The 12,850-nt window shown below is 39.0% G+C and overlaps 1 protein-coding gene across 4 annotated transcripts in view; it reads right to left on the reverse strand.

Annotated features, from left to right (window-relative positions):
• Positions 1-12,850, reverse strand: part of scaper (S-phase cyclin A-associated protein in the ER) — a 224,170-nt gene that overhangs the window by 36,937 nt on the left and 174,383 nt on the right. For all 4 annotated transcript variants that reach the window (XM_056451356.1, XM_056451357.1, XM_056451358.1 and 1 more), the window contains 2 exons: positions 7,944-8,190; positions 1-15 (listed from right to left, as the gene is read on the reverse strand). The exon at positions 1-15 is cut by the window's left edge and continues 135 nt beyond it. In XM_056451356.1, the coding sequence (XP_056307331.1) occupies positions 1-15; positions 7,944-8,190 (262 nt within the window). The remainder of the gene's footprint in view (positions 16-7,943; positions 8,191-12,850) is intronic.

Genomic DNA, 12,850 nt, shown 5'->3' on the forward strand with positions numbered 1-12,850 from the left:
CGCTCCTAAAACACCCTGCACACAACGCACACACAGATTGGTTTTGTCAATTGTGGGGACACAATTTAACCTTTAGTTTAAGTTTAACTTTCTGAAAAAAACGTATTCTGTATGATTTATGTCTTTTGAAAATGAGGACATCAGCAGTGTCTTCGTAATTCACCATCTCCTTATAATACTGGTGTTATAACCATGTCATTATATACATTTGTGTCCTGATATGTCATAAAACACACGCACATTTATATGACAGTAAATCAGTCAGTAGCAAAATTTGAGAGCTTTCAAATCTGAACGTGAAAACTTATTTGTATTTGAAATTGACACTCACAGCTCGAATGTGAAAAGCTGAATCACTCGATTTATCCACAAAAACAATAATCAAAACACCGTGTTTTGAATTCAAAGAAGCAGACTAGTAATCAATTGATTAAAATTAATGAATGGAACCAATGAAATGAGTAAACAAAACAACTGAACAGTATAATACACAAATGAAATAATGATTGAACAAACATACCAACCAAAGTATCAACCAACCGAAAAACACTACCAACCAATCAACATGCCAACCAACCAACATACCAAACAACTTACCAACCAATCTACCAACCAACCAAATAACATACCAACCATCATACCAACTAACCAAACAATGTACCAATCAACCAACCAACATACCAACCAACCAAACAACATACCAACCAACCAGCTAACCGACCAATTTATCAACCGACCAAACAACATACCAACCAACGTAAACCAACAACCAATGTACCAACCAACCGAACATCATACCAACCAACTAATACATTAACCAACTTAATAACGTACCAACCAACCAACATACCAATCAACCAAAAAAATTACCAACCAACCAACAATTTACCAACCTTCATACCAATTAACCAAACAATGTACCAACCAATCAATCAACCGATGTACCAACCAAGCAAACAACTTACCAACCAAGCAAACACCATACCAACCAGCCAACCAATCAACCAACCGACCAAATAACGCACCAACCAACCAACCAATGTACCAACCAATAAAACAACCAACCAAACAACATACCAACCAACCAATATATCAACCAACCAAATAGCGTACCAACCAACCAACCAACCAAACAACTTACCAACCAACATACCAACCAGCCAACCAACCAATATACCAACCAACCAAATAACATACCAACTAACCAATAAATCAACCAACCAAATAGTGTACCAACCAACCAAACAACTTACCAACCAACATACCAACAACCAAATAACATACCAACCAGCCAACCAACCAATATACCAACCAACCAAATAACATACCAACCAACCAACCAACCAACCAACGTACCAACCAACCAACCAATGTACCAACCAACCAAATAACTTACCAACCAACCAAACAACTTCCCAACCAACATACCAACCAACCAAACAACATGCCAACCAACCAATAAATCAACCAACCAAATAGTGTACCAACCAACCTAACAACTTACCAACCAACCAACCAACCAACGTACCAACCAACATACCAACCAACCAATTAACGTACCAACCAACCAATATACCAACCAAACAACTTACCAACCAACATACCAACCAACAAAACAACATGCCAACCAACCAATAAATCAACCAATCAAATAGCGTACCAACCAACCAAACAACTTACCAACCAACCAACCAACGTACCAACCAACCAAACATACCAACCAACCAACCAGCCAAAGTACCAACCAACCAACCAATATACCAACCAACCAAATAACGTACCAACCAACAAATCCACAAAACAACATACCAATCAACCAACGAACCAACCAACCAAACAACTTACCAACCAACCAAATAATGTACCAACCAACCAACTAACATACCAACCAAACAATTTACCAACCAACGTATCAATCAACATATCACCCAACCAACCAGCATACCAACCAACTAGCATACCAATCAAACAATTTACCAACATATCAATCAACGTACCAACCTACATTCCAATCAACCAAACAACATACTATCAACCAAACAACTTATCAACTAACCAACCAATGTACCAACCAACCAATCAACCAATGATCCAAGCAACATTTCTAACAACCAAACAATAAACTAACCTACCAACATACCAACCAACGTACCAACCAACTTACCAACCAACCAACGTATCAATCAATCAATCGATCAATTCATTTTTCAATTCATTACTCATAGACCAGCCAAGGACCACATATTTATTCATCATTACTTCCTTATACGGAAAGCTATAATTTTCAATATACTCTCTTAACTTTTTCACATGACTGTACACGGGTTTGTGCAGAAAAACGATTTATTTTTTGTTCATTTACTGACAACTTGTTTCAGGCAATTAATAATTTGTTTTTGTTGAGGAGGCAACAACTCAACAGCATGAAACTTAATATCCATAAAAGCGTAACAAAGTTGACTTCATCATATGAACATAAACACACTTAAAAAAATATATCTATTTACTGTTTTGCTAAAGAATGTAATAAGAGTTTTCTCATCAGGAGGCGATCTCGATCTACAAGCCGATGAGGGCCAGTGAAGGTGGATTTGGTTCTTGAATCGGTAGTCCCATCACAAGACCCCCAATTCCCTCAACTAAAGAGATGCTATCTGCTGGTCTAGAGACAGTATTTATTAAACATGTCAACATGACTGAGCGCCTCAGGGTCAGCGTTGAAACTACTGACATGTTCTGCTGGGCAGGAGAGTGTTCTGGGACGGAGAGTTTAAACAAGCACAAACAACAATACCTGAAAATCTCAGCACACGTGATAGGAGCGAGACTTTGCTTCACTACAGACGCTCTGTTTGATTCGCAAGTGCAGCATAAAACCAACATGGGAGAATCCCTGCTGTTAGGTTGTAGAATGATTAAATGTTTGAATGATGATTTTCTACGCAAATGTCAATTTGAAAAAATGTAAGACAATATCTATTTTTTAAAAATAGCATTATTTCGTTTATTGATTATAATAAAACTACTAAAAAGCTCAGATACTTTCTAACATGAAAAAAAGACACTGAAATTAACTGTAAATACTATAGTATTTTTGAATCGTATACTATAGTAAAGTGTATTATACTGTATATATTACAGTATTTACAAAATTTGTTAATGAATGCTATGATATAGTGTAGTATTAGCTATAGTGAACTGATCAACTGTAGTAAATTCTGTAGTATATTTTACTTTTTACTACTATCGTTGCATTTCTTTAATGTTGTATTTCTTTAATCGTTATATTTCTTTAATGATTCTTTTATGACTTCTAGGCTGGACTACTGTAATGCACTGTTTGCTGGCTGCCCAGTATCCTCTATTAACAAACTTCAATTAGTACAAAATGCAGCTGCCAGAGTTCTTACCAGGTCTAGAAAATTTGATCACATCACCCCAATTTTATCCTCCTTACACTGGCTGCCTGTTAAGTTTCGTATTGAATTTAAAATATTGTTTCTTACCTACAAAGCTTTAAATAATCTAGCTCCTGTTTATCTAACCAACCTTCTGTCTCGCTACAATCCAACTCGCTCTTTAAGATCTCATAACTCAGGGCTTCTGGTAGTACCTAGAATAGCTAAGTCGAGTAAAGGAGGTCGAGCCTTCTCATTTATAGCTACTAAACTCTGGAATAGCCTTCCTGATAACGTCCGAGGCTCAGACACACTCTCCCAATTCAAAACTAGATTAAAGACCTATCTGTTCAGTAAAGCATACACTCAGTGCACCACTTAGCGGGTTTCCACACAGGTTTCTGCATCTTGTTGATATACACTATGAACAGCAGCTACGTTAATTATTCTCTTCATTCTCCATTTCCACCTGGGGATACTCTTCCCGAGGCCCTCAGACTATGCAGAGTCACCGATTCGATCCAAGACCAACGACGAGATGATCCCAAGGTTTCCATATCCTGGACCAGGCCGTATCCTGAGCAGCTACTGTGGTGGTCATGGAGGAGTGGAGAACATGAGACTGATTCCTGTGATGCTCCAGGGACAGACGAGTCTTCACTGAGGCCAGCTTCCAGCCTCCGCCGCTGAGACTGCAGCTCTGCACAAGACGTTTGGCCAGCGGAGAAATTAAAATGATCATGCCCAACTGAGTCTGGTTTCTCTCAAGGTTTTTTTCTTCACTTCCGCCATTAGTGAAGTTTTTTCCCTCTCCGCTGTCGCCACTGGCTTGCATGGTTCGGGATCTGTAGAGCTGCGCGTCGTTGGATTTGCTCTTCAGTGTTTGGACTCTCAGTAGTGATTATTAAACCACACTGAACTGAACTAAACTGAACTGAAACACTGAAAACTGAACTACACTGTTCCAATTTACTATGACCTTTTATGTGAAGCTGCTTTGACACAATCTACATTGTAAAAGCGCTATACAAATAAAGGTGAATTGAATTGAATTGATTTCTAGTATCAAGTTGTTTGAAATATGGATAACAAACCATCGTTATACAATAACTTGCCTAATTACCCTAACCTGCCTAGTTAACCAATTAACTTAGTTAAGACTTTAAATGTCACTTTAAGCTGTATAGAAGTGTCTTGAAAAATATCTAGCAAAATATTATTTACTGTCATCATGACAAAGATCAAATAAATCACTTATTATAAATGAGTTATTAAAACTATTATGTTGAAAAAATCTTTCCGTAAAACAGAAATTGGGGAAAAAAAATAAACAGGGGGGCTAATAATTCTGACTTCAACTGTATATACACATGTATACATTTACACACTGTTAAGTCGACCCAGGCAGGTTTTGACCCCTTTTCAGTTCCACATCACTACGGTTTTCACAGCTACAACAGTCAAAAATCACATCAAAACAAACCAAAATACTTGAGGTATGGTAACAATAGTAGAAGCAGAATTAATAACTCCGTTTATTATTCAAAAATAAAGCACAGCCGAGGTGTAACTGCTTCACCATCTTCACGCTATTATTTACATATTGTACAGACTTTATCATTTTTTTACATTTTATTTCCATTTCTGTGGATTGATTTAGTTTTGGAACAATTTTTAAGATTGAATGAATCACCAACTACATTTTCAGCTTAAGATCTTGAATGTCCTAAGAGTGAGTAAATGAACAAAAACGGCATTTTCTTTGGGTGAACTATTCCATGAAGTTAGTAGAACAGCCATTACTATTTGTTCACCAATAGTACCTCAATTACAAAGAACGAAATGAGAAAAATCCACACTATTTTAAATATTTTTGAGAAACTAGGGGATCTCAAACAAAAGTAATCCATAAGTTTCTCGCCCTACTTGTCCACACCTAGGTGTTTACATGATGATTTAGCCGAGCGATAGCGGCTCAGTGTTTTTATCAGGCTGACTGAAGTACGAGCAGAGCCTGTGCACGTCCCGCCACTCTCCATCCGCATTACTCACCCCCAGCTTTCAACATGACTGGCCTGAGGTCAGAGGTCAGGTGTGTTTACATCCACCCAGTTAACTTTGTTCTGTGAAGAAACGCTGATATCCTTACCAGTGGCTCTGGGGGCATTCAGACCATTAGGGTTACATCTTTACGCCCTCATTTGTGCGCGCAGACGTACAAACGAGACCATTTATGAAAGCCCAAGAGCATTTTATTGCTTTCACCAAACATTCAGAGCGTCTGTCTGAGAGACGCGCATATCTGCCGTTAGCTGAAGGCTAAACCGGTGGTCTGAATACATTGAAGGCAAAACAAAAACAAGCTGTGTTGCATTATTTTAGGCAGACGGGGCGGATTCAGAGAGCTGAAGTGCTCTAACAGGATGGACAGCATACCACGAAGAAGAAGAAGATCTTACATTCAAGCATCTTCAGCAGAGCTTTGAATCAAAGAGGCAGGATATCACAGATTGTAAACACAACTAGAGCAATAGATTATCAATCACGCGAGCAGACGGCTGCGGCACTTTTCAGAAGGTAAACACGGTCTTCTGGACTCTATAAAACACTTGAGACAGTGTCTTTCTTCTGTGTGCACTTAGTTGGGCTCTAAAAAGCTACAAATATTCAGAGTGTAGCGTTTTGGTTTATCTAGGAAAGTTAAAATGTGTCCTAGTTGTGATGTAAAGGAACACGATGGGCCTTATCAAACGATCGGCGCAATAAGACGCAAGACATGTTTGACGTGATTTGTTGCTATTTTCAGGCCAGCGCAACCCTAATTTTTCACGTTTTGCACCATGTTTTTTAAACAGCAAATCCATTAGTGCCACTTTGTGGACTCACTTGTGTTCTGGTCTAAAACCCTTACACATTGCTTAATATACACAGGATGTACAGCAACACAGAAATATCTTTACATATGAAAAAAATAAAGGATTAAGTTATTTATTAATCTCTACATAAATATGAAAACCACTACCTCCATGCCTTCATGTTAGGGGGCTTTTTTCAGTTTATTCATGACAATTTGCATATTATATTATATTATATTATTATTGTTATTATTATTATTATTATTATTATTATTAGCTGTATTTTTTACTATATGCATATTTATAATTGTTTTAATAAAAACAAGTTTAGATTTGTCCACCTGCTGGGTTTTCGAGACGTCTGCGTATAAGAATAGGACATGTGTTTGGATATAACTCGACCACACTTGACCACACTTTGTTTCTTTGTGCTTAAAAAATAAAATAAATATGTAGGCTAATGGATTTCTTCAGTGAAGTGCGTACAACACTGTTTCCTTATCCACGAATATGAAGGAGTAAAGAGGTAAAGTAAAGAGAAAGTAAAGAGGCCGAATAGAAGAGGCTCGTTCTTTATTCTCGTGCTGCAGATGCTCTTTAACTGTTTTCTCGCTAGTGAAGTGTTCAGTTTTTCCACCTACAAAGTCCGCCATGTAAATAGCAAATGTGCCATGACGCTATACAACTGAAAGGGAATGAGAGATGAGACTCTGATTGGTTTAATGCACAAAATCATATGCGCAAAACACACCCATAACTCATTAACAGAATAAGTACAACCCTGTTAGACCATGCGCCGGGGCACAGAGCATATTTTTCCATCCTTAAAATAGCAAAAGTGGATTTGGACTAGAGCTGCACGAAACAAACAATGAACTACCAACCAATGTACTACTAACCAACAAACCAATGTTACAACCAACCAAACAACATACTACCAACCATCATACCAACCAACCAAGCAACATACCAACCAACCAACCAACCAACCAAAGTATAAACCAACCAACCAATGTAGCAACCAACCAACGAATCAATCAACGTATGAATCAACCAATCAATGTACCACCCAACCAAACAATGAACTACCAACCAACAAACCAATGTTACAACCAACCAAACAACATACTACCAACCATCATACCAACCAACCAAGCAATGCACCAACCAACCAACGTATCAATCAACCAACGTATCAATCAACGTATGAACCAACCAATCAATGTACCAACCAACCAATGTACTACCAATCAACCAATTAACTACCAACCAACCAACCAACCAACCAACCAACCAACCAACCAGTGTACTACCTACCAACCAATCAACCAATGTTCCAACCAACCAAATAACATACTACCAACCATCATACCAACCAATGTACCAACCAACCAATGATCCAACCAACATACAGTACCAACCAATGTATCAACCAACCAACGTATCAATCAACAGAACCAATCAATCAATATACGAACCAACCAACCAACCAATGTTCCAACCAAATAATATAATAACAATATAATTTGTTTGCTTAAATTCAACACACATAAATAGTTTGCAACAATTTTGCAGACTTAATTTTTTTCAGTGTAGACCACCCGCTTTTAGACGTGATATGTGAACGGCCCCTAACTAGGCCTTAAATCCTTCATTACACACAATGCAGATTTACAGGGTTAACAAATACCTGGAATGCTGAGAGGTCCAGCAAAGAGAAGGTGTTGAGGAAGCGCAGCCCCTGCAGGGCCACCTGGATGACAGTGGCGCTGTAAGGCCCCTGGGGGCCCGCGGGGCCGCCGGACAGAGGCTCAGGAGGGGCGCTGTGCAGCAGGATACAGTACAGCATGTGAAGGACACCAACCAGATCTGTGCTCTGCAGGAGCGCTGTCAAACCAGTCGGGTCCTGACGCTTGTTGTCAAAGACACCCAGAGACCTGAAGAGAAGAAATGGTGAAGAAAACTATTTCAATTTGGTTATTGGGCAATATTATAAATGCAATTTTTTTTATCTAAACAAATAACTAGTGAAAATAAGTAGTATTTTATTATTATTATTATCAGTAGTATATAATAATAATAATAATAATAATAATAATAATAATAATAATAATAATAATAATTCATTCATTCAGTGTCTTTTCGGCTTAGTCCCTTTATTAATCTGGAGTCACCACAGCGGAATGAACCGCCAACTTATCCAGCATATGTTTTAGCCAGCGGATGCCCTTCCAGCCACAACTCATCACTGGGAAACACCCATACACTCTCGTTCACACTTTGGACTGCATGTGTTTGGACTGTGGGGGAAACCGGAGCACCTGGAGGAAACCCACGCAAACATGGGGAGAACAGGCAAACTCCACACAGAAATGCCAACTGACCTAGCTGAGGCTCGAACCAGTGACCTTCTTGCTGTGAGGCGATCGTGCTACCCACTGCGTCACCGTGCAGCATATAACAGTAATAATAATAATTTTGTTCTGGTCGCGACTGGAAGGGCATCCGCTGCGTAAAACATACCAGAGTAGTTGCAGTTTATTTTTCTGTGGCAACCCCTGATAAATCAAGGACTAAGCCGAATGAAATAATCAAATAAATGAATAATAATAGCAACAACAACCATAAATAAAACAGAACACCCAGAGTATCACTAACATTCGCAGAGTTTTGCTAAACATCACTTTCTGAAACTAAACTTTAGCTAATGCTGGTTTCTTGCTTATACCACAGAATCCGAAGACCCAGAACAACAGGGTGGATTGTGGGATATCTGGTCCCCAAGGCTTCTAGACTTACTCACTAGACCAGAGCCTGTCCATTCTGATATAAATAACGAAAAGCAAGCCGCATCTGTGAAGCATGCCTAAGGGGCTTAACTGGTAACATTCGGCCAAGGAGGAACAGAAATGAACATTGGAGACACAGCGAGGGTGGCTGCGGTCAAACGTATGAGGAGAGATCGCACAGACTTTACACTTCTGAGCCTGCAATCAGAGTCTGGATATCAGAAGAGAAAGAAACAGAGTAGAGATACAGGAGAAGGAAAGAAATGAGCAAGGGTGTATTATTATGGGTATAGAAAGTAACAAACATTCATTGATTCATTCATTTTCCTTCGGCTTAGTCCCTTATTTATCAGAGGTCACCAAAGCGGAATGAACCGCCAACTATTTCAGCATATGTTTTATGCAGCGGATGCCCTTCTAGCCGCAACTCAGTAGTGGGAAACACCCATACACATTCATTCACACACGTACACTATGGCCAATTTAGTTTATTCAATTCACCTATAGTGCATGTCTGTGGACTGTTGGGAAACCGGAGCACCCAGAGGAAACCCACGCCAACACGAGGAGAACATGCAAACTCCACACGGAAATGCCAACTGGCCCAGCCGGGACTCGAACCAGCGACCTTCTTGCTGTGAGGCAACAGTGCTAACCACTGAGCCACCGTGTTGCTATTGTAACAAACAGACATATAGAATTTGTAAATAAAAGCTACATAGAGAATTGGGTAAAACAGGATGTGACAAATAATAAACTATTTTTAATGTTTTTCATATTAAAAGTCGAAAATTAGCTACATCTCTTCCAAATAAAATAACTCTCACATATCCTGTAAATAATATTTTAAACAGTGCATTTTTTGCACCTTCTGTACCAAATATTTTATGTAAATAATAATTTTAATGTAACGGTAAACATGCCGTCTCAAGGGATCTCTGGGTCGCCGCCCACACTCGTCATCGATATCATGCCGACTAATCACAGAGCTTGTGCCATGCGTCGTTGCGATGTGTAGTTACATTTTTGAGACTTGCGAAGGCTGTGCCGGACCATAAGCGCACACACGACGCAGAAGCATAAATCAACCTTGTGTCACATGACTTCACACGCGGTAGGGAAAGTAATCGAAAAAAATTAGCTGGAAAATTTAGATCGATTATAGTTCTGAATGTAGATTAGTTTTTGATTAACCGCCCAGCCCTAAAATAGACTGTATAGAAATGAGAGACAGCAAATAATACACCAAAATGTAGTCAGTTTTTCCTTAAAGTCTGCATAAATTAGAAGCTGCGACCATTTTTATTCTTTCGTATTGTGACTCAGTTCCTAGAGAAAGTAATATTAAATGAGAAAACTGTGGGCGTGGCTTGTTTTTTCTACTGCGAGCTGATTGGATGTAGTAACGTGGGTATTTCATTCAGAAAGATCAAGAAAAGGGTTTGTGGAGAGTTATTACAATCTAACAGACTCCTCCTCCTCACCATTTCTGTTTGTTGTCAAAACTGACAGTTGGAGGGGTGTGGTTAAGTATGGTAGCCACGCCCAATACCAATACCAATACCAAGACATAAGCCCCTTTCACACATACAGACAATTTCTCGGAAAGGGATCATGTGTGAACAGGCCCTTTTTGAAAATACTGGTAAATTTGTTCTGGCAATTTTCCAGAAAGTGCGGTTGTAACATTACCGGTTATTTGCTGGAATGCTGCGCTGTGTGAACGCAGAAGGAAAATTGCCTGATAGAGAGCGTTCACGTTTAGAACGTGCTGACGTGAAACATCTACTTCAGAACATTCAGACGCATTCACATCTGCGCTGTTTATGAAAACAAAAGCCTTGGAATATTTTCCCAGACACATTTAGCTGCTAGATGTTAGTCAGATAACGTTTCTATGTTCCATCTGAATGCCAACTGTGGGAAGAATTTCGTATAAAACGTTTATAATCAATCGCTGTTTGTTTCCCTTCAAGCTCTGCTTCAGTTGCTTGACGCATGTGCACGTAAAGAAGTGCTCCGGTGAGCGCCAGCACACACACGTTTTGTACATCTCGACATTTGAAAGTCTTCCTCCATATGTTTTCATCGAAGTTGTTCACAATACTTATCCATCCACAGAATTAGTAATGTAATCAAGTGTGTAAACATTTAGCTGCGGTTTACGCTTCTGCCTTTGGATGTCTCTGGGACAAAGCAGCTGCATGAATGCTAAAGCTTTAAATAAAAGTGAAACCATCAACAAAAGCCTGACCACTTCAGAGATTTTAAGATTACTTTTAAGAGAATTTAGAGCTCATTTCTGGTTAATGATGTCAGAATATACCGGTATTTTGGAATGGATGTGTGAATGGTCTTTTGCGGAAAAATTCGGTGTCTGTGTGAACAGTTTTTGAATTTACCGGTGAAGTTACTCCGGAAATTTTCTGGATATTTACCGGTATCACTGTGTGAAAGGAGCCATAATCCGACAAACTGGAAGTGCAGTTTTAGATTTCAATTTTAGATTACAAGGGCAAACAATGTTTTTTTTTCTTGAATGAATAAGATAAATTGTTCACCATAAAACTAGCAATGTGAACTAACAAAATCAAGATGATTAGCTTTGATTTCATGTGTACTTTAAAACAAGCATCAAAATCTGCCAACGGGGTAAGCAAAATAACCTTGTTTTTCCTCTTAAAACAAGACTATTTTCCTTACCCCATTGGCATTTCCACACTATTTCTTAAAACATGACAATATGTTTTGCTTGTCTAGAAAATGCTTCTTGATTTAAAAATTTTTTAGCCATTTGGACTAGAAACAAGACCAAAAATCTAAGTAAGTAAAGCATTTTTTCGCAGGCAGTATATCTGGAATGTGGAGAGATATGGCTGTAGAGGCGAGGTAAGGACAAAAGTGACAAACCCCAGACTAATCAAGCAGATCCAGGGGAAGTTGAGACTCTTAGCAAGGAAGACGACTGTCCAAACGTCTCATCCACCAATGACCATTCTGGATGGCTCCGCAAAGCAATAGTAGAGCCAAAGTGGAATGAAGCCTTGGATCTTGGACAGCCATCTGTCAGCCAATAGCACTGGCTCCACAAGTATGCAAACGCACTGTGCTCTCTGGCTGTCTTGTGTTGCAGCACATTTAATTAAGAGCCATCTTACCAGATTTACAGCAGCGTGTTTGTGTGTCTTAGTCAGGACAACACCCGGCAGATTAGCAGGATTGGTAACTTCATACCCCTGAGGGTCTGGACAGAAGCGCTCCGTAAGCCTGATCTCAGACAAGGTCTTGCATTACTGGTGCAACAGCAAGAGGCTGAATTTTAGTAGCAAGGACCAGTGCTGGGAGTATTGCACTATAAATATGATGCGATTATTGTAGTATATTAATGTTAACAGTCCTACTTTGTATTAAGTACGTCCATCAGAAAATAAATACAATGCACTTCCTGTGTTTATAGCGTATTGCAGAACACTTCTGGTGCTCTTGAGGTGGGATGGGGGAGAGTTAGGAACAGGTTTGGTGTATGGGTTTAAGGGTGGATTAAGGTTTAAGGGATGGTCAACAGTGTAATTAATGATGTAATTATGTATTTTCAGCGTATGTAGTTAAGGCCAGTTTATATAAAGTGGGACTGAAAATAAATAAATAAATAAAATAGAGTAAAAATAATGTGTAGAATAGTATGTCTGTTTACCATTGTGGGAGGTATCGCCGGATTTTAGAAAGCTTGTCAGTTAAATTGCTGTCAAAATCAGCAAAGAAGTAAGGGTAATCTCCAATCCGGTGTTTGTCATAATTTATTAATGTA

Source organism: Danio aesculapii, chromosome 25 (genome assembly GCF_903798145.1).
Source record: "Danio aesculapii chromosome 25, fDanAes4.1, whole genome shotgun sequence".
Lineage (NCBI taxonomy): Eukaryota > Metazoa > Chordata > Actinopteri > Cypriniformes > Danionidae > Danio > Danio aesculapii.